Source organism: Chaetomium tenue (assembly GCF_020726465.1).
Source record: "Chaetomium tenue strain MPI-SDFR-AT-0079 chromosome Unknown F5144scaffold_2, whole genome shotgun sequence".
NCBI lineage: Eukaryota > Fungi > Ascomycota > Sordariomycetes > Sordariales > Chaetomiaceae > Chaetomium > Chaetomium tenue.
The window spans coordinates 3054808-3070476 of record NW_027117330.1 but is presented as its reverse complement, the minus strand read 5'-3'; the positions used below and the strand labels follow the sequence as shown (position 1 = coordinate 3070476).

Sequence of the window (15669 nt, the reverse complement as noted above, 5' to 3'; positions counted from 1 at the left end):
AGCGGAGTTGCAGATGGATGGGTGTTTAACGGAAAATTTGGCGTTCGCGGTGAGGAGGGAAGGACAGGTGGAACATATCATGACGGCAGGATAATTACCTTAGCGGAATACACTGACTTGATAAACCTTTTTGCGGATATGCTTTGGCACGTGGAAAACGAGAATGTCACCCGGTGAACACGAACGAATGGGACGGCCTTGCCGGGATATTACTTCTGCTTCTTTTCTCTCTCTCCTCCCCGGAGCCTCTTTGCGTCTTTACCCCCTTAAAAGTTCTCCAGTAGTCTTTTGTATCCCCCAAAACACCACCCTCCCTAACGCCATGCCATGCCTTATGCCTTATCAAAACACCAATACAAACCAAACCAACCCCCGGGCCGCCCCAGAGAAGCGGCCCCCCACCCATGCCGCTCACAACGGCCCCCCAAACGGATCATCCAGCCCCTTGCCCTTCTGCCCCTCGCCCAGCACGCGCCTCCTCTTAGGATCCCGCGGCAGCGCGTCCCCAAACACGGCGGCGTCGCTGTTATTGTCGTTGTTAGCCTTGTCGGCGCGGTCGTCGGGGTCGCCGTCCTCCGAGTCGGATTTCTTGGCTGCCTGCTCGCGCCGTGCGCGCTGAAGCTCAACGAGGTTCCATCGTTCGGGGTCGCGGCATTTGTTGAGTTTTTTGCGGAGGGGCGTGATTTGGGCTTTTATTACGGCGCGCTGTTGGGAGGGGGGTGGTGAGTATTTGTATGGCGGGGGAGGGAAAAGGGGGAGAGAAAAGGGGGGAGGGGGGATGTACATTTGTCCAGTGTTCCCTCCGCTCGGGCAGCTCTCGTGAAAGCAAGTCGCGGCATGCCTCGATCGTGCCGAGAACCTTGTCGCGGGCTACGGACCCGATTATTTGCGCCTTGTCTTCGCTGCGGGGCGCGGATTCCTTCAAGGGACCGCCGTCGGCGGCTGGTGTGTCGGCGCCGGAGTCGGTGGGCGGGGCGATGTGGTGGAAGGTTTGGGTTATTAGGCGCTCGGCGAGACCGCGGTCGGCGAGGGAGAGAGCGGCCATCATGATCTGGCTCGGTGTGTAGTGGAAGTAGGCGTCGGTGATGAGCGGGCTGAAGCGCAGGATTTCGCGTGCGCGGGTTTCTGCGGCGCCGAGACGAGCACGCTGTGCAGAAGGGTTGAGTTAGCGGACAAATTGAGGAGAAGTAAGAGGTGGGCGTACATCAATGTCAGGGAGCGAGGCGAGTTCCATCAGGGCACCGCGAAGGGCGCGGAACGGGTGCTTCACGTCGATGGCGAACCGAAGGCCCTGACAGAGCAAGAACTCGCCAGCCAGGATCTCCTCTGGGTTATCTCTCCCAAATGTCTTCACAAAGCTAAGCAGAACCATGTCATGATTAGCTGCATGTTCCAAACTTCAGTCGGGCGGAGAAGCGTACTCAGTAATGCTGACAAAGGACCCCTCAGCCTTGCACCCAAAAAACAGGGCGACAATTAGCATCTCCTGCGGCGGATATGTCATAATGCTGTTTGTAACATAGAATCTCCTGAAGAAGGCCGCAGCTGTGGCCTTGATCTCATCCGTCATCTCGGCGTGGTCTCCAGCTCTCAGCAGCTCCGACGTAAAGAAGGTGACGAGCTGGGCCTCTTCGGGCGCTGTGAGGAACACGGGAAGCGCGGGGGTAGAGGCCCCATCGGGGTCAGGCGTATTCGCGTTCGACGTAGGGGCTGAGGTGTTGTTGGAATTGGGGAGGGAAGCGAGCCGTTCGGCGATTCTGGTTCGAGCGGCGGTATTCGTCTTCTCTCGCATCGCGGACAACTGGGTCGGTGAGAAAGACCACAGCTGAAACTGCGACGTTTGTCGGTATCGGGCGTCTTCGGTAGCCATGGTGGAGGGGTTGTTGTTTGCAACAGCGTCTCGTAGAGCGTTCAATGTCGAGGTCGGAGTCCTTTGATCGCGAGCTGTCGGAGCATGCTGGGTGGAATTGAGGTTCAGAACCCCACACCACAGCGTTGCATGTTTAGCGCCTCTTGGCCGCAGGGATCCACAAATGGCCGTTCTGTCAATCCCACTTTGCAGGCCACGCGCACCGCGTTCCCACGCTCGTGGGGGGAACAACTTCACCCAAATCGATTACCGCGCCGGAGTCTCGAGCAAAATGCGTGTGCAAAACGCTGAAACTATACAATTTATCATAACGTCTGCCATACGGTTTGTATGGTTAACTGTGTCTATATAGGACCCACCGAGTTCATTCCAGAACTGCGCGGAGCCAGCCCACGAAAGCATCACAAGAACACCCAAAGAACACCAAGCGCCGCCCTCCAAAACCCAGTCATACCAATATCCAGGACATATCATCACCTCATTGCCGGCCCGTCGCCAGTCTATCACCATACCCAACCGCCAAAGAGCCCATGATTACCGCTCTTCCCGGACCCACCATGCCACATTAGTTACTAGTACGCAACCTCGCGCCTCGCCGGCACCGGCGGCGCGGGCTTCTTGGCCCTGCTTGGCGGCGGCGGCGGCGGCGCCTTCTTCAGCCCGCCCAGCCCATTGAAACCACCATTACCCATGCCGGCGTTGTTGCTCGGGGTGCGGCTCAGGCTCCCGACGCTGGTCGTGGAGCTGGTGCTGCGGTTCCCCCAGCTGGGGCTGCCGGCGTCGCTCGCGCCACTATCGTCGTCGCGGTCGGCAAAGACGTCGTTGTGGTTGTTATTGTTGATTGGCGCGGTCACGATCCGGCTGACGGGGCGCAGCTGGCCGCGAAGCGCGCCCACGTTCATCGCGGTGTTGTGGGCCGCGGTGGGGGTGGAAGAGACGCTGGCGCCGCGCTCGCGGGTGAGGGTCGCGCCACCCTGGAAGCTGGCGCTGGTGTGGCTTGACTTGCCGATTGTTGGGCGGACGGGGCCGTCGGCTTGTTGGGTGAAGGACTGCATGCGCGAGTGCGCAGGCCGGACGGGCATGCGGACCGGGGGCGCGGTACTGGGTTCGGCTTCGAAGGTGCTTGTGCGGGACAGGCGGTCGGTGTAGCTCTGCGTTGTGTTGGCGCGGCTGCGCACGGTCGGGCGCCGCTCGATGGGGCTGTAGCTTGGGGAGACGTTGCTGGGCCAGTTCTGGCGGACGCGACGGAGCTCCTCGGCTGCCCGCTCGTGGTATTCCAGTTCGGCATCCAGGAATTGGGTCAAGTCCCGGGTGCTTTCCGCCTCCATATCTTGGATGTCTTGCATGCGGCGCAGCACATCCTCGGAGGACTCTTCGTATTTGGCCTTTGCGCCGCGGAGCTCTTCTTCGAGACGGAAATCGTCACGCTTGGCTTTGTGGACCCTGCCCATGCTGGTGTCGTAGTTCAGACGGCGGGTTTCGAGCTTCTTGCGGGCGGTCTGAAGACGTCAGTTAGGGGGCTATTCAAGGCGGGTGAGGTGGGGAAGTCACTGACCTGGTACTCCCTCATCATCGCCAAAGACCTCTCGAGAGACTCCAACCATGACGCTGTCGCCTCGCCGACGAAGGTCTCTTGGATTGCCGACACCCTCTCGTTGGCGCGGCCCATTGTTACCAAGCAGTTGCCGAACTCAGAGTCTGGGTGGAACTCCTCGCCGTGGCCGACCATGGTACGACCCAGGTATCCGACCGGGAGAGCTTTCTCCTTGTCCTCAGAAGGCTCAAGGTGCCGGCCCATCCACTTGACGTACTGGTTCATTGACCTCTGGAGACGTTCCATGCCTAGTAAGTAGTCAGCAAACCGCCTTGGCCAAGCTGTGTTAGGTGGGACAAGCGACCTACCCTCAAAGCGCAACGCCATCTCGGTCTCGAGCATCTTGAAGTCGTCTGACATGGTCGTCTTGGCTTCGCCGCCCATCTTCTCGCCAGCCCATTGGAAGGCGCGGTCGAACTTCTTGGTGATATTCATGGTTGCGGCTGGGTGTCCTCAGGCGTGTAAACGATAGTGTTGGGGGGAGAGAGACGGAAAGAAGAACTCGAGGTCCCCGGCAGTAAATGTAAGTGGTGTCTTTTCGGCTCGGGGCGAAAACTGCCAACACACAACTTGTTCACCAACCTCTCGGTTTTGGCGTGTGGCTGGTCGGCGTCCAATGCTTGCAACGAGTGACGTTTCCCAATGCGACAAGGGGGCCGCAGCGTCTGGGCGAAGGGTGTTGGATATCTGGAAATGTGGTGCAGCCCAACTTTGGTGTTGGACAAACGGATGACGGACGAGAATAAAACGAAAGACTGAGAACCCGTCCGAAGGCAGATCAAGCTTGATAAATAATGAGTGTGTAGTGGTTGTTTCCTACTCGAAGGGGTGGCAATAAGATTGACTGGACCTGGACCGCCAGCGCTGGATTGCGAAACTCGCCAAACAGTTGAATCGGGACCCCTGTCCTAGCTGCTGGGGTCCAGGGGCCAGGGAACCAGGCGGGTGCTCCAGACCAGTGATGTTGCAGCGCTTGTCTGCACCTGCAGGGCCTGGACAATGCCCTCCTTCGTTCCTGACCGCCAAGGGACGGGACGGGACAAGTAACCGACGGAGTTCATCGATGGGCGTGCTTTCCTGGCCTCCAACAAAACCTGAAAATGGAAGTGGCAGGAAATATGGGAAAATACGAGTCCGGGTCAATGGATCGCCACCACAGTTCCTTGCTTCGCTTGAGCAATTCCCTTTCTTTCACGATGGGCAGAGCAACGCATTGCATACGAGGTTTCTCTCCATGCTCATTCCCTAACTATGGTGGGTAAATTTAGGTATGTCCTCCGCGTAGACGCGCGTCTGGAATCTGTTGGGAAAGAAGGATGGCCACTTCTCCTGACCATGGCCTCCACCCGCCTGATCGAACGGCCTGATGGGACGGTCGTATGGCAGACAGCGGCCCATTCCCAGACCTCCTGTCTCTGGGCTCGGGTTTTTGAGTCGTGTCGGATTGCGGGTTTCTCGCAGCCAGTGCAGGGTTCCCCAAAATCTCCCGGTTCGTCTCAGCGAACCGTTTATGAGGCGCAGCAGTGCCACCCCTCCACCAGCGAGACGCGCACACTGCGCATCACGATCCGGTCCCGCGGGATCGACTGCAATCGGCGGGCAGTGGCGCTCAAGGAGCATCTTTTGGCAAGACTTCCCGTCGCGCCCCTGGCGCATGCATTTCTGGGGTGCAGCATCTTCAACGAGGCAAGTCGGCCCGGGCAGCCTGAAGTTAATCGAAATTGCTTGCTGCGGCCTTCGAGGAGGGTCAATCTCGATAAATTGAGTAACCAACCGTGGCGATGATACTGTGTGCTTCTGGTCGCACTTTGGCCCCGGTGTGAGTGAGCGAGGCCTGGCCAACGAGACAATCGCCCATGAAAGTGAACTGTTGTACATTCAGTTTAGACGCCGGAGAAGTCCGCCAGTCGCCAAATTCAGGGGTTGGCCGCCAATCGAGCCCCCGTTGCTTCAGCGCCCCCGAAACGTCCATGTTAACCCCACGAAGCATCCCTGTCATCAAGCCGTTTCAGCCTCAACCGTCGATGCTCCAGTCGTTCGATCGACGATCGGCCACGCCTCGTCGACGTGCAGATCCAATTGATGACACCGAAGAGCATTCCAGGTCCGACCAGGCTCGATGAGGGACAAGAAAGACAGCAACACATTGACGCCTTGACAGAGGGACGGCGTGGACTGCCACTCCCAGCGGTTAGCAATAGCTCAAAATAGTCTTGAGAAACGTCGAATAAGTTGTCCCAGAAGTTCCATTTCCATAAGGTCTTGGCATAAACATGCCCTCCCATCTCGCTTCCGACGATCCCACGCAAGATGTGCAAACAGCAACGAGGCAGTGCCGGAGACACAGACGATCTCCCGCGGGCAGCCGAGTCGTCCTTGTTTTGGGTTTCGGCCCTTGCTCGTTCTTGGTGAAGCGCCAAACGTAGCAGTGATGCGCTGATGCGCTGGGTTGCCAGGCTTCTAGAATATAAGTGCTTCAGATGGAACACCCCTTGTCCTTCTCGACTTGCTCAAGAACGCACCCTTGTTAGGTAACATGCCCAGAATGGTATCCACGAAAGCTCGATAGCAAGTTGCTTTGGCACCCATGGTGAAACAATTCTCGAATCAATATATCTCATCAAGACTCAGGAACAGCACCGCGCCTTGAATGACGGGTATCTTTCAGTTACACGCCCGTGTTTACCGGTATACCCTGTATAACTAACCAATGCCAGAACCGGACGCCGCAAAACCAGCTGTGACCCTCCCGCTCTCCAACCCACAGGCAAACAGCCGGGGCCCCATCCCATCCCTCCACCTTCTCTGCCCCAAAACAAAACCAGGATCAGATCAGACGGTCCCGCTGATGCTCAGCTCCCGGATCTCCTGCAACACCTGCTCCACGCGGGTATCCAGCTGGCCCTGGGCGTACTGCTCGCGGGTGTCGGCGTCGAGGTACTGCTGGACCTGGGCCATGCGGCTGTAGGCCTCGGCGCAGAAGCGCAGCTGGATCTTGACGAGGGCCTCGAACGAGGGGTCGAGGTAGGGCACGCGCAGGTCGATCAGCTGCGGCAGCTCCGAGCACAGCTGCTCGTTGAGCTGCTCGTACGCCGCCTTGGCCATGTCCATCTCCTTCTCCGCCCGCGGCAGCTTCGTCACGTCCTTGTCCGGCTTCTCGACTAGCTTCTTGACCTTGGCCCGCAGCGCGTCGTAGTCGAGGAGTTTGTGCCCGCGTTTCTTGATGCCTGGATGGGAGTGTCAGCGGATAAGCGGGGGGTGGGGGCCGAGGGTGCGGGAGGATGTTCGTGGCGTACATTCGTTTACGTCGGGGAAGTATGCGCAAAACCGCGAGATGGGTTCTAATACTGTTGTGCGGTATGGCCCGTCCAACGCCTTGATCGTCTCCGCGTCGAGGTCCTCCACGGCTTGTTTGTAACTTCTGCTAACGCCGTCCTTGGCACCCGAGTCCCCGTAAAACGCGTCGATCGTTTCGGCAATTCGCATTTGTGAGGCCGTCATTGCTATGCCGGATGGTGTCAGCTATGCGTTCGCGCCCGCCATGACAGTGAGTTGCCGTACCTCGTAATGAATCTAAGTACCCCTTGGCCTCCTTTTGTAACCGCAACGAGGCCGCCTCCATTGTTCTGAATCGCCTGCCGAGTGTCTCAGTATTCGTGTCTCCGGGCCCATTGTCCGCGTACCGTTCCATACCTCTCCTCAACTTCATAATCCCGGTCGTTTGTCTTCTCGACATGGCCTGTCGGAACCTGTCAGCAACGCGCGGGGGGGTTCGAATGGGCGTGGAATCGGCGGGGTCGGATCTGCGTACCGGTCTTCATCATCACCTGCGTCGTCGCGCGGTTGACATTCTTCTTGAAGCCTAAAACAATGGTCAGCATGCGAGACGACCAAAGAACCACACAGTCGCGGGACTCGGTACGCACCCGCCCAAGACATATTTGCGGTTGTGTTGCCGGCTTTTTTGCAATGATGAATTCAGGGTATCGGCCTCGGTAGTCGCTAATGGCGGTACAAAACGGCGAGAAATCGTAACAGGGCGAGTGGTGGACTGGGTATCGTGGGTATTGACAATCTCAGGAGGAATGCGCCTCGGCGTGGTTGTCGAAAGCATGGATCCTTGCGGTGCCTGGGAGGAACAGAGACAGTGACGAAGTTGTCTGTGGCGGTGCCGCCGCTTGCAGCCCCCGAGCCCCGCGCAAATGTTCCTGGCCTGGGCACCAACGACGTCAGCGCTGGCAAGCCACAAGCCCTCAGAGAGTGGGTCACAAGTGGGCCCCTCTTCCTGCCGCCCAAGTGACAAAAAAGGTCGCGCTCATAATCAAGAAATCCCACGCGCCCAGGAAACCCGAACTTGCCAACAACCGAATATTTCCACAACATGGGCAACGGCATCGACGCCCAGAAAAGAGCTCAGGTTCTAGGAACCATTTCCTTCCTTGAAAAGGAGAAGATTCCTTACTTCAAGTCGCGTGTTTTTGAGCACTTCGGAGTGAACAGACGACACGGCTGGGAGATCGTCCGCCAACTGCGCAAGCGACCTGGCCTTCAAGATGACCCTGATCTTTCCGACCCCGAAGAAACACGCGTCGAAACACGCGGTCGTAAAAGGATTCTTACAGCTGACGACATCTCTACGATGGAAAGGCTAATCTGGCAATACGGCTTCGAGGGTCGAGTCGTTTCCTGGGAAGCGCTAGCACGCGAGGCAGGCGTCACAGCGGAAGCGAGTAGGCGAACAGTTCGACGGACACTTGATACGCTTGGGCACCGTAAATGCGTCGCGTGCCGGACCGGGTGGGTCTCGCCAGCAATCGCTAAAAAGCGCCTCGAGGCCGCGGCAGTAGCGCTTCGAGAACGCCCGACGCCTCAGCATTGGCGTGATATCCGGTGGTCTGAGGCGGTACATTTTGCTATTGGATCCGAGGGTCAGGTTATGGTCATTCGGAAGCCTGGTCAACGGCATTGCCCAGATTGTGTTCCAGAAGCCCAGGAACCGGAACCGAAGCACGTGAAACGACTCCACGTCTGGGCAGCGATCGGGTGGAATTTCAAGTCGGAACTCTGCTTCTTCGAGGTTCCAGGGAACAGGGGCGGGAAGATGACGATGCAAATATATCGCGATGAGATTCTCAAGAAAGCCGTTGGTCCTTGGCTTGCCTGTGGGGACCGGTTTGTTCTCGCGGAAGAGGACGATCCCGCGCATGGCACAGGCAAGCACAACATCGTCCGCGACTGGAAGCAAGACCACCGGTTAAACTACTTTTTCAACACGCCTGGATCCCCAGACCTCTCTCCGATGGACAACACGTGGAACGCTATAACCCAGTATTTAGTTAAGTTCACCGTGAAGACCGAAGAGGAGCTTCGGAACCTCATGATCGAAGCATGGAAGGCGCGATCCCAAGATTGGATCAACAGCACGGTCGACTCAATGGCACAACGGATGCAGGATGTTGTTCAGGGCGAGGGTAGAATGACGGGTTATTAAGGAACGCATTTTTGTATGTATAACGCTCTGGAATTGAAGTGGCCATTTTGTCTCGTGATTTCTTCTGAGTGCGGCTCTTTTTGTCATGTGGCCGACCAGCTCGCTCATCCCTGCAGCGACTTGTGTCTGCATTGAAAATCATCGCCGCCTGGTTGAGGACAACTTCGGACAAGCCGAGTGACTCACGCGCCGGCTGAGGCGTGTCTCGACGGCACATAACAATCGACGTTTCTTTGGTTAGCTTTGGGGTTTCCCTACTTCCTTCCCTCCCACATTTTCTCTCTCTCCAGAACAAAAGCCGCGACCAGGAAGTGCAACGAAATTGCATCGACTCGATCCATTTGCCCCGCCATCGTAGCCACAGCTCATCGACGAGAGCAAGACATCCCAATCCCCGACACGAGACCTCGAGATTGCACAATCTCCCTCCGAAATACGAGAAAACACCCCGCAAACCGTTCATTTATGTCTGTCGGAACAAGTCCACAGCCGGCCGCAAAGAAAGAGCCAGGAAAAAGGAAGCGGAGATCCCGCACTCCCACAGACACCCCCAAACAAGCACCAACACCCCTAATCACCGAACCCACCATGACAATACAACGACTCGTCGTCATCAGCCTCGGCAACCCGGGCGAGATGCGCAACACATACCACTCTGCCGGGCACATCGTGCTCGAGGCACTACAACGCGCCCTGGGCCCATCCCAACCCTCCTTCTCATCCCAACGCATCGGCAAGCTCAACACGCTCGCCTCTATCGGATCACAATATTCCCTCCTCCAGTCCCCCGCCATCATGAACGTGACCGGGCCGTGGGCGGCGGCCGCCTACCGCCAGCAGCTGGTCGACAGCCGGCTGGGCGCGGCCGAGGTCGGGGTCGTGCTGGTGCATGATGACCTGGAGGAGGAGTTGGGCGTGATTAAGGTGAGGGAGTGGAAGCGCAGTCCGAGGGGGCATAATGGTGTTAAGAGCGTGCATGCCGCGCTGGGGGCTAATCCTGCGGTGGGCAAGTGGGCGCGCGTGTCGGTGGGGATTGGGCGGCCGGATGCGAGGGATAAGACGGCGGTGTCGAATTTTGTGCTGAGTAAGGTTCCGAGGGCGACGAGGAGCGTGCTGGAGGATAATGGGAGTCGGGGGTTGTATCAGGCGCTTGCGGAGCTGAATACGAAATGGGGCGGTTGAGCGGTAAGGGAATGAAGGTCGCGGTTGAGAACTTGTACTAATAGTGAATGATTTGTGATACCCCGTCTAGATTTCCGGTGTTTATTAGGAAAGGCTTGGTCCGTCTCCTTCGTGTGGACGACAGATCAAGGTTTGGGTCAGCTGGGCGTGAGTGTATGAATCGGTTAGATCCCCAGGGTCTTGAAAGAAAGCACCAGTATCCCCTGATATTTATGTGTGCCTTTCCTTGGGTCGCGCTGCTCTCGCCTACCAGCACAACAAATGGCAAGATCTGACAGCGTGAAGTGAGTTAACGGGGGTTTCTTCATACCGCCCTGGCGGTATGCTCCGCTGCTTCGATGGTGATCTTCCTCTTTTCGTGGCCACATGGGTAACTGCATCACCGCTCATCAGCTATACTATCGGCGGAGCATTCCTTTGGAGTGATTGGGGTTACTCCTAACCCCAATCATTAGCAGCATCTCCGAGTAGTAGTTATAAAGATACAGGTATATCTCGGTTCGTGGTATCTTTGACCACGGATCCGTGGAACCGTAAGCCTTGGGGTACCAGGCTCGGAGGCAACAAATGAAACCACGCGGGGGGTATGTTTCCAAGTCGAGCGTGAAGGATAAGGGATTACAACCATTTTGGGTCTTTGAAAACAACCTGCCAGAAACAATACTGAAGGACCAATCCCAAGCAAACGATCATCACTATAACACGTACACCGTCACCCTATATACACCACCACGGACAATCCACCCTTCCGCTAGTGACCTCACCACCGTGCCCCCAGATAACACTAGCTATCTCAGAAACCCCTGAACCCGCCACTCCCTCCATCTCACCATCAACACCACCACCACGACACCAACCCCTGAACCCCCCTACAACTTCGACCCCCTCTTCCTCACCCCCCCAACCGGCCCCGCCCCGCTCCCCAGCCCAACCACCACACCCCTCTCCTCCCCCTTCTTGCCCGAATCCCCCTCAAGGGATACCCGGGGTATGTCGAGGCCATTGCGACCGATGATGTCACCACTGCCGTTGCCAGGGCTCTCGACAGGATCCTCGCCGTCACTGGTCTCGGCTTTGAGATCGATGGGGTCGCCGAGCTGGGACGGGTTGGCGGGCTTGTTGCCGCGGGCCTTTTCGGCGGCGAGTTGGCGGAGGGGTTTGTGCGGCATGTTTGGTGTTGTTGATGTTGTTGTGGATGGGGTGTGGGTCGGATGTGTTGAGCTCAGGGGCTGGAACTCTTAGAGTGTGAACTCTATTAAGCGCGTTAATGGCGGATGTACATGTCTGAGTTTACGACAGGTTATCGCGTATCCGTGAACATTACTTGCGCCCGTTATTTGGATTGTCTGGTGGTTGTGGGGGTCTGATGTCAGGGGATGACGTCGTTGGCAACCATGATCTTGATAGCCTACAAGTGCAAATGGTTAGATTAGGAAGCTTTGGTGGCTACCTAGCTGGGATCTACCTGGTGGTTACATGATCTTAGCAACTCCAATAACAGTTATTACACCGTTTTGACAGGTTGCCAACCCAAGTATTGCGCTAACGGTATCATGATATACTGAATCGTAACCCCAGAGGGTCCGGCACGCCCTAGGGCATAGCGGAGTATGAATAATATATATACCCCTCTTGTCCATGTCATTCATCACCTTCCTAGAATGTTGATGCTGGAGATTTCATGCCCTGGTCTAATCAGGCCTGCCCATCATCGTTCAAGGCTTACGGGAGACGGGGCGGATACCTTCAGACATGACTTCTTGTTGTGTTCCCCAAGTCGAGCCCTTGCGATCAAATATCATAAACAACACAGTTTTATTGTGTCCTGGCGCCTAGCACTCTTTCCGCCTTCTGTAGTGTATCATTTCCATGCTTTCAAGTCTCGGTGTTTCAACCAGCTGTGTCGTTGACACGGAGCTCTCACGAGCCCCGCCCACCCCTAAGCGATGGTATCCAACCCAACGCGTCTAACTCTTCCTGATTCCCGACGCTTACCTCTCGAGGCTCTTCTCTCGCCGGTGGGGTGACGTTGAACCTGGCCCTGACTTCCCCAAGACAGCAAAACCCAGCGGTAGGATACAGCTGGCCTTTGACGCCCTTGCAAGCAACTCCTGGGAAAGGCCGATGGCCCTTGGAGTTAGCAAAACTTCTCTCTACGCCTTATCTCGTATATTTCACAATGAGTGGCTGACTCATCAAGGTACTGACCGTTCACGGTGTAGTAGACAGTTCCATTTCGGAAATCCACCCCACACCCTACGGTATCCCCTGTGCCATACGCTGGACCAAATGGAGCTCCCCACCCCGTCCCGGTGAAGTTGCGTCCATCATCGCCGTGATAGCCCCAGTTCGAGTCCCATCCTGGGAGGGTCTGAAAGCCGAACCGTGACATGGACTCGAACCTGGTCACCCCAATACCCGTCACTCTGCGAAAGCACGAAAGCCGTTAGTGGTTGCGGGTCACAAATCCAGCGTCTTCCGCCGTCAAAGTGCAGGGCCCATCTTACCTTCCATCATGGCATGTTCCCACGATTTCTACCTCGAAGTAGTATTCATCCACATGGGGTGGGATAGGGTGGTTCGAGATGACGCTCCGTCGCGAACCGGTCAGGCGCTCGGCCGGCCCAGAGGCATTTTTGTCGGCAAAGAAAGCAATAAGACCGTTATCGCTGATGGTAACTACGTTTGGGTTACTAGAAGCCGCCCATTCGGAGGGCTCGGGGTAATGGGACAGAGCAAGTTGACGGTCAGTAATAGGGAAAGGTGAGGTCAACGACAGCAGGTGGAAGAGCTGCCGAAAGCCTTCGCTCCTTGCAATATCAATAGGCAACCAACCGTAGCGGTCTCTGGTGCTCCTCGCCCCGTGCTGCCACAACAGATGAGCAGCATCCTCGTCCCCGATCAGCGCTGCAATATGCAGGAGAGTTCTGCCGCGTCGATCCTGAAGGTTGATATTAGCCTGAAGATTCGTCAGGATGAGTTTGGCAAGTGCTTTGTCTCTCTGGCTCAGTGTAAGGAAGAAGCGAGACCAATTTGCGTGAAGCAAATCTGCCGGATCAAGTCCAAGCTCGAGAGCCCGTTGTCGTGCTTGCACTCCCCGTATTGGGCTATGCGATTCTTAGCCACATGGCAAGCATCGTTCTTTGGGCTTTGAGACAGGATGCGTGAAAGTAGATGTAATCTGAGTCGAGATTCTTGTTTCTTTGGGTCGTCGACGTTATACCCCAGCTTTCGGGATGGGTCCATGTAGCGCCGAATATCCACGATGTGCGTGTCATCCTGTCGCTCCAGAGGTTTCCAGTCCACAACCCTATCGTCTTGAAGGGATCTGGCTGAGGAGTTGGGACCCGAAACGGCTTCTCGTGAACCTGTTCTTTCTAGTGGCTATGGGTCGGACAGCAGAGGTCGGGGAAATCCGCTGATGAGGCAACTGGAGGAGACCGCGTTTCCGAACTGTAGTCGCATCTCAATGGGCGCGGCTTTGTGCTTGAGCTCAAAAGATACGAGCTCAGAGTACGGTTTGTTTCTAACCATGCTCTTCACCATCTTTGAGAGGTCAACAACCGCAACGTCCGCTCTGATTCCCCTATTATCCCGAATGCCGACGCGAACGCAAAGTGGGTGCTGGTTCTTCACTCTCATTTGATCGCAGAGGTGCCTCCCCAGGCCCGCTATCCCGCCCGACCCTTGCGATAATCTGCAATGGATTTGGCCTATATCCAAGTTATTGGACGTCCTCTGATCGAGGGAGGAGACAAAGCGCTTTCAGCCGTACCTGTAACCTTGAACTCGTTCTCGTACTCGTCGTCGATCGATTCAAGCTCAAAATAAAACGAGGATGCAATAAGGAGAGACGCAACTTTGGCGACCGTGCAATCGCCATTCAAAGATGTGGAAACCTGTTCGTTGAGGTCCTTGGCTCTGGCGATTTCGTCAAGGGCGGGGAGTCGACCCTGTAGTGTAGGGCTGATGCGAAACATAGGTATCGCGGGACCGGAGCTTCCTGCGGCGGATTTGACCAACGTTTCATACTTGAGCCAAGCATTGTCACAGTCGAGCGTGGTATCCATGTTTACCCTGAGGAGGGCGACGAGGTTCTGGAAATATGTTACGATACCCGTTTTCGACGTCATTAATTTGCGAACAGGCGGGTGATCTGGGGAGTGGCCTGTGCCCAGCGAAAGCATTACATCAGGGTAGGGCAGGTCAGGCCAGAGTGCTGCCCTCTCTTGTTCTGCAATCTCAATAGGGTTGTTGTGAAGCACTGCGCCGTCGAGATACGTTTTCCCCGAAGGCCCGTGGTGGAACTTCTGGAAGTATTGAGGGGCCGCCGATGTGGCTCTCGCCCTACAAGACCAAAAAGTCAACCTCTAGCGGGCCCGATATTACAGAGTTTGAGAGGGAGGGAAGATTGCATCGACTTACGCTTCCCAAATTTTGAGCTCCTCGGCGGCTGTTTCGGGTCGTTGAAAGTAAGATGCCGCTATTATTGGGGTAGATTAGCGCTAGTTATAGAACGACCTACCTACTGAAGGATAATTGATGCCGACTTGCCTGACGTACTAGCCGTATATGGCCTGTTGTAGTTTGACAATACGGCCGTCTTGTTCTCGTCAAGTGAGAAAGAGGTCACGGCGACCTTCACTGCTGGTAAAGAGTCAGGGCGGCCTTCAATGCTGGTAAAGAGGCCAGGGCGACCTTCAATGCTGGTGTGGAAGGGCTGGGTTGGCAACCGCCCCCGAAAAGAGGTCTGTCGCTCGAAAATGCTTCCCGTAAAGCCGACTCGAGGGTTGTGGTTTGGTATTTTGAGTGGTGGAAGCTCTCAACCAAGATGCCACCCCTTCTTCTGGTGAAAACCTCGGTACATAGGTCCCGAAATCGGCCAATGCAGGTATCCACTGACCAGCCCATGACGCCGAGACCGAGCGCTACGATACCTCCAGTGCTGTGGCCAATACGTAAGAGGTAGTCAGCGGTCTGGAATGGTCTTAGGCGGGTCGTGATAGCACGAGAGACTGATACGAACCTTGTCCCGACCATGAGGTCAAAGAACGCTTGGATTGGAAGGTTCCCGCCCAGAGCAATCTCAATCTGCCGAAGAGTTTCGAGTTCCACTAATCCCCGGATTCCGCCTCTGCCATGATTATTAGTGAGAATCAACAGTATTCTAAAGATTTCGTACCCATCCAGGGGTAACACCCGGATCCCAGCGGACTTAGGCTTGAGTCGGACAACCTGGGGTACAGCGTCCTCTGACCATGTGCACCCAATGGGACAGCACGACAACTCGGGTTCCATTCGCGTCCTTTCGTTTTGTCTTCCATACAACATGACGCACGGGGTGCAGAGTACGTGCTCGCAAGGCATGGGATGTTCCCCTGGCTCAACGAAACAGCAGAAACAAGCGCTGCGACTCGTGAGGCGACTTGTTCCTCGTGGCCGTTGTGGGGGGGATCGACCTGTCGGAAAAACGATTGGATGATTCCTTGATGTACTTGAGCCACCGCGTGCAGTTTGGTTGCATCTTCCGAG

At 56.2% G+C, this 15669-nt stretch overlaps 9 protein-coding genes across 9 annotated transcripts; 2 read left to right on the top strand and 7 right to left on the bottom strand.

Moving 5' to 3' along the window:
• Window positions 1-150: 150 nt before the first annotated feature.
• F5144DRAFT_506155 (cyclin-like protein) lies at window positions 151-2007 on the bottom strand. Its single transcript, XM_066786463.1, has 4 exons — window positions 1422-2007; window positions 1205-1358; window positions 785-1147; window positions 151-705 (listed from the first exon to the last, which is right to left on the bottom strand). The coding sequence occupies exons 1-4, from the start codon at window positions 1868-1870 to the stop codon at window positions 412-414; spliced, it is 1260 nt and encodes a 419-aa protein (XP_066646701.1). The 5' UTR covers window positions 1871-2007; the 3' UTR covers window positions 151-411.
• Window positions 2008-2184: 177 nt separating this feature from the next.
• On the bottom strand, window positions 2185-4089 carry F5144DRAFT_124024 (uncharacterized protein). The gene is made up of 4 exons (XM_066782229.1): window positions 3773-4089; window positions 3426-3712; window positions 2338-3369; window positions 2185-2225 (listed from the first exon to the last, which is right to left on the bottom strand). Exons 1-3 carry the CDS (start codon window positions 3897-3899, stop codon window positions 2443-2445), a joined length of 1341 nt encoding a protein of 446 aa, XP_066646700.1. The 5' UTR covers window positions 3900-4089; the 3' UTR covers window positions 2185-2225; window positions 2338-2442.
• Window positions 4090-4634: 545 nt separating this feature from the next.
• On the bottom strand, window positions 4635-5834 carry F5144DRAFT_562669 (uncharacterized protein). Its single transcript, XM_066788338.1, has one exon. The coding sequence runs from the start codon at window positions 5340-5342 to the stop codon at window positions 4710-4712; it is 633 nt and encodes a 210-aa protein (XP_066646699.1). The 5' UTR covers window positions 5343-5834; the 3' UTR covers window positions 4635-4709.
• Window positions 5835-5847: 13 nt separating this feature from the next.
• On the bottom strand, window positions 5848-7101 carry F5144DRAFT_562667 (BAR domain-containing protein). Its single transcript, XM_066788337.1, has 3 exons — window positions 7026-7101; window positions 6761-6967; window positions 5848-6691 (listed from the first exon to the last, which is right to left on the bottom strand). Exons 1-3 carry the CDS (start codon window positions 7084-7086, stop codon window positions 6297-6299), a joined length of 663 nt encoding a protein of 220 aa, XP_066646698.1. The 5' UTR covers window positions 7087-7101; the 3' UTR covers window positions 5848-6296.
• On the bottom strand, window positions 6760-7675 carry F5144DRAFT_562665 (uncharacterized protein). Its single transcript, XM_066788336.1, has 4 exons — window positions 7391-7675; window positions 7276-7326; window positions 7026-7203; window positions 6760-6967 (listed from the first exon to the last, which is right to left on the bottom strand). The coding sequence occupies exons 1-3, from the start codon at window positions 7401-7403 to the stop codon at window positions 7112-7114; spliced, it is 156 nt and encodes a 51-aa protein (XP_066646697.1). The 5' UTR covers window positions 7404-7675; the 3' UTR covers window positions 6760-6967; window positions 7026-7111.
• A 53-nt stretch (window positions 7676-7728) lies between these two features.
• On the top strand, window positions 7729-9013 carry F5144DRAFT_123971 (uncharacterized protein). The gene is made up of 2 exons (XM_066782228.1): window positions 7729-8431; window positions 8501-9013. Exons 1-2 carry the CDS (start codon window positions 7846-7848, stop codon window positions 8953-8955), a joined length of 1041 nt encoding a protein of 346 aa, XP_066646696.1. The 5' UTR covers window positions 7729-7845; the 3' UTR covers window positions 8956-9013.
• A 72-nt stretch (window positions 9014-9085) lies between these two features.
• F5144DRAFT_562661 (peptidyl-tRNA hydrolase) lies at window positions 9086-10430 on the top strand. The gene has a single exon (XM_066788335.1). It carries the CDS (start codon window positions 9421-9423, stop codon window positions 10135-10137), a length of 717 nt encoding a protein of 238 aa, XP_066646695.1. The 5' UTR covers window positions 9086-9420; the 3' UTR covers window positions 10138-10430.
• Window positions 10431-11006: 576 nt separating this feature from the next.
• F5144DRAFT_483882 (uncharacterized protein) lies at window positions 11007-11306 on the bottom strand (the record flags this gene model as incomplete). Its single annotated transcript, XM_066785409.1, has 1 exon — window positions 11007-11306. The coding sequence occupies one exon, from the start codon at window positions 11304-11306 to the stop codon at window positions 11007-11009; it is 300 nt and encodes a 99-aa protein (XP_066646694.1).
• Window positions 11307-13134: 1828 nt separating this feature from the next.
• On the bottom strand, window positions 13135-13965 carry F5144DRAFT_562658 (uncharacterized protein). The gene is made up of 2 exons (XM_066788334.1): window positions 13913-13965; window positions 13135-13850 (listed from the first exon to the last, which is right to left on the bottom strand). Exon 2 carries the CDS (start codon window positions 13777-13779, stop codon window positions 13522-13524), a length of 258 nt encoding a protein of 85 aa, XP_066646693.1. The 5' UTR covers window positions 13780-13850; window positions 13913-13965; the 3' UTR covers window positions 13135-13521.
• Window positions 13966-15669: the final 1704 nt, after the last annotated feature.

Bases quoted from the DNA above. Each gene is read 5' to 3' on its own strand.
- F5144DRAFT_506155 (XM_066786463.1), bottom strand. From the start codon at position 1,870: ATGGCTACCGAAGACGCCCGATACCGACAAACGTCGCAGTTTCAGCTG. The intron at 1,148-1,204 runs GTACGCCCACCT...CCTTCTGCACAG, and splicing joins CCTCGCTCCCTGACATTGAT to CGTGCTCGTCTCGGCGCCGC. The intron at 706-784 runs GTACATCCCCCC...CCCTCCCAACAG, and splicing joins GGAGGGAACACTGGACAAAT to CGCGCCGTAATAAAAGCCCA.
- F5144DRAFT_124024 (XM_066782229.1), bottom strand. From the start codon at position 3,899: ATGAATATCACCAAGAAGTTCGACCGCGCCTTCCAATGGGCTGGCGAG. The intron at 3,713-3,772 runs GTAGGTCGCTTG...ACTACTTACTAG, and splicing joins GATGGCGTTGCGCTTTGAGG to GCATGGAACGTCTCCAGAGG. The intron at 3,370-3,425 runs GTCAGTGACTTC...TGACGTCTTCAG, and splicing joins CGATGATGAGGGAGTACCAG to ACCGCCCGCAAGAAGCTCGA.
- F5144DRAFT_562669 (XM_066788338.1), bottom strand. From the start codon at position 5,342: ATGTACAACAGTTCACTTTCATGGGCGATTGTCTCGTTGGCCAGGCCT.
- F5144DRAFT_562667 (XM_066788337.1), bottom strand. From the start codon at position 7,086: ATGGAGGCGGCCTCGTTGCGGTTACAAAAGGAGGCCAAGGGGTACTTA. The intron at 6,968-7,025 runs GTACGGCAACTC...CATCCGGCATAG, and splicing joins GTACTTAGATTCATTACGAG to CAATGACGGCCTCACAAATG. The intron at 6,692-6,760 runs GTACGCCACGAA...ACTCCCATCCAG, and splicing joins CTTCCCCGACGTAAACGAAT to GCATCAAGAAACGCGGGCAC.
- F5144DRAFT_562665 (XM_066788336.1), bottom strand. The intron at 7,204-7,275 runs GTACGCAGATCC...AGGTTCCGACAG, and splicing joins GCAGGTGATGATGAAGACCG to GCCATGTCGAGAAGACAAAC.
- F5144DRAFT_123971 (XM_066782228.1), top strand. From the start codon at position 7,846: ATGGGCAACGGCATCGACGCCCAGAAAAGAGCTCAGGTTCTAGGAACC. The intron at 8,432-8,500 runs GCCCAGATTGTG...ACGTCTGGGCAG, and splicing joins GAAGCCTGGTCAACGGCATT to CGATCGGGTGGAATTTCAAG.
- F5144DRAFT_562661 (XM_066788335.1), top strand. From the start codon at position 9,421: ATGTCTGTCGGAACAAGTCCACAGCCGGCCGCAAAGAAAGAGCCAGGA.
- F5144DRAFT_562658 (XM_066788334.1), bottom strand. From the start codon at position 13,779: ATGAGAGTGAAGAACCAGCACCCACTTTGCGTTCGCGTCGGCATTCGG.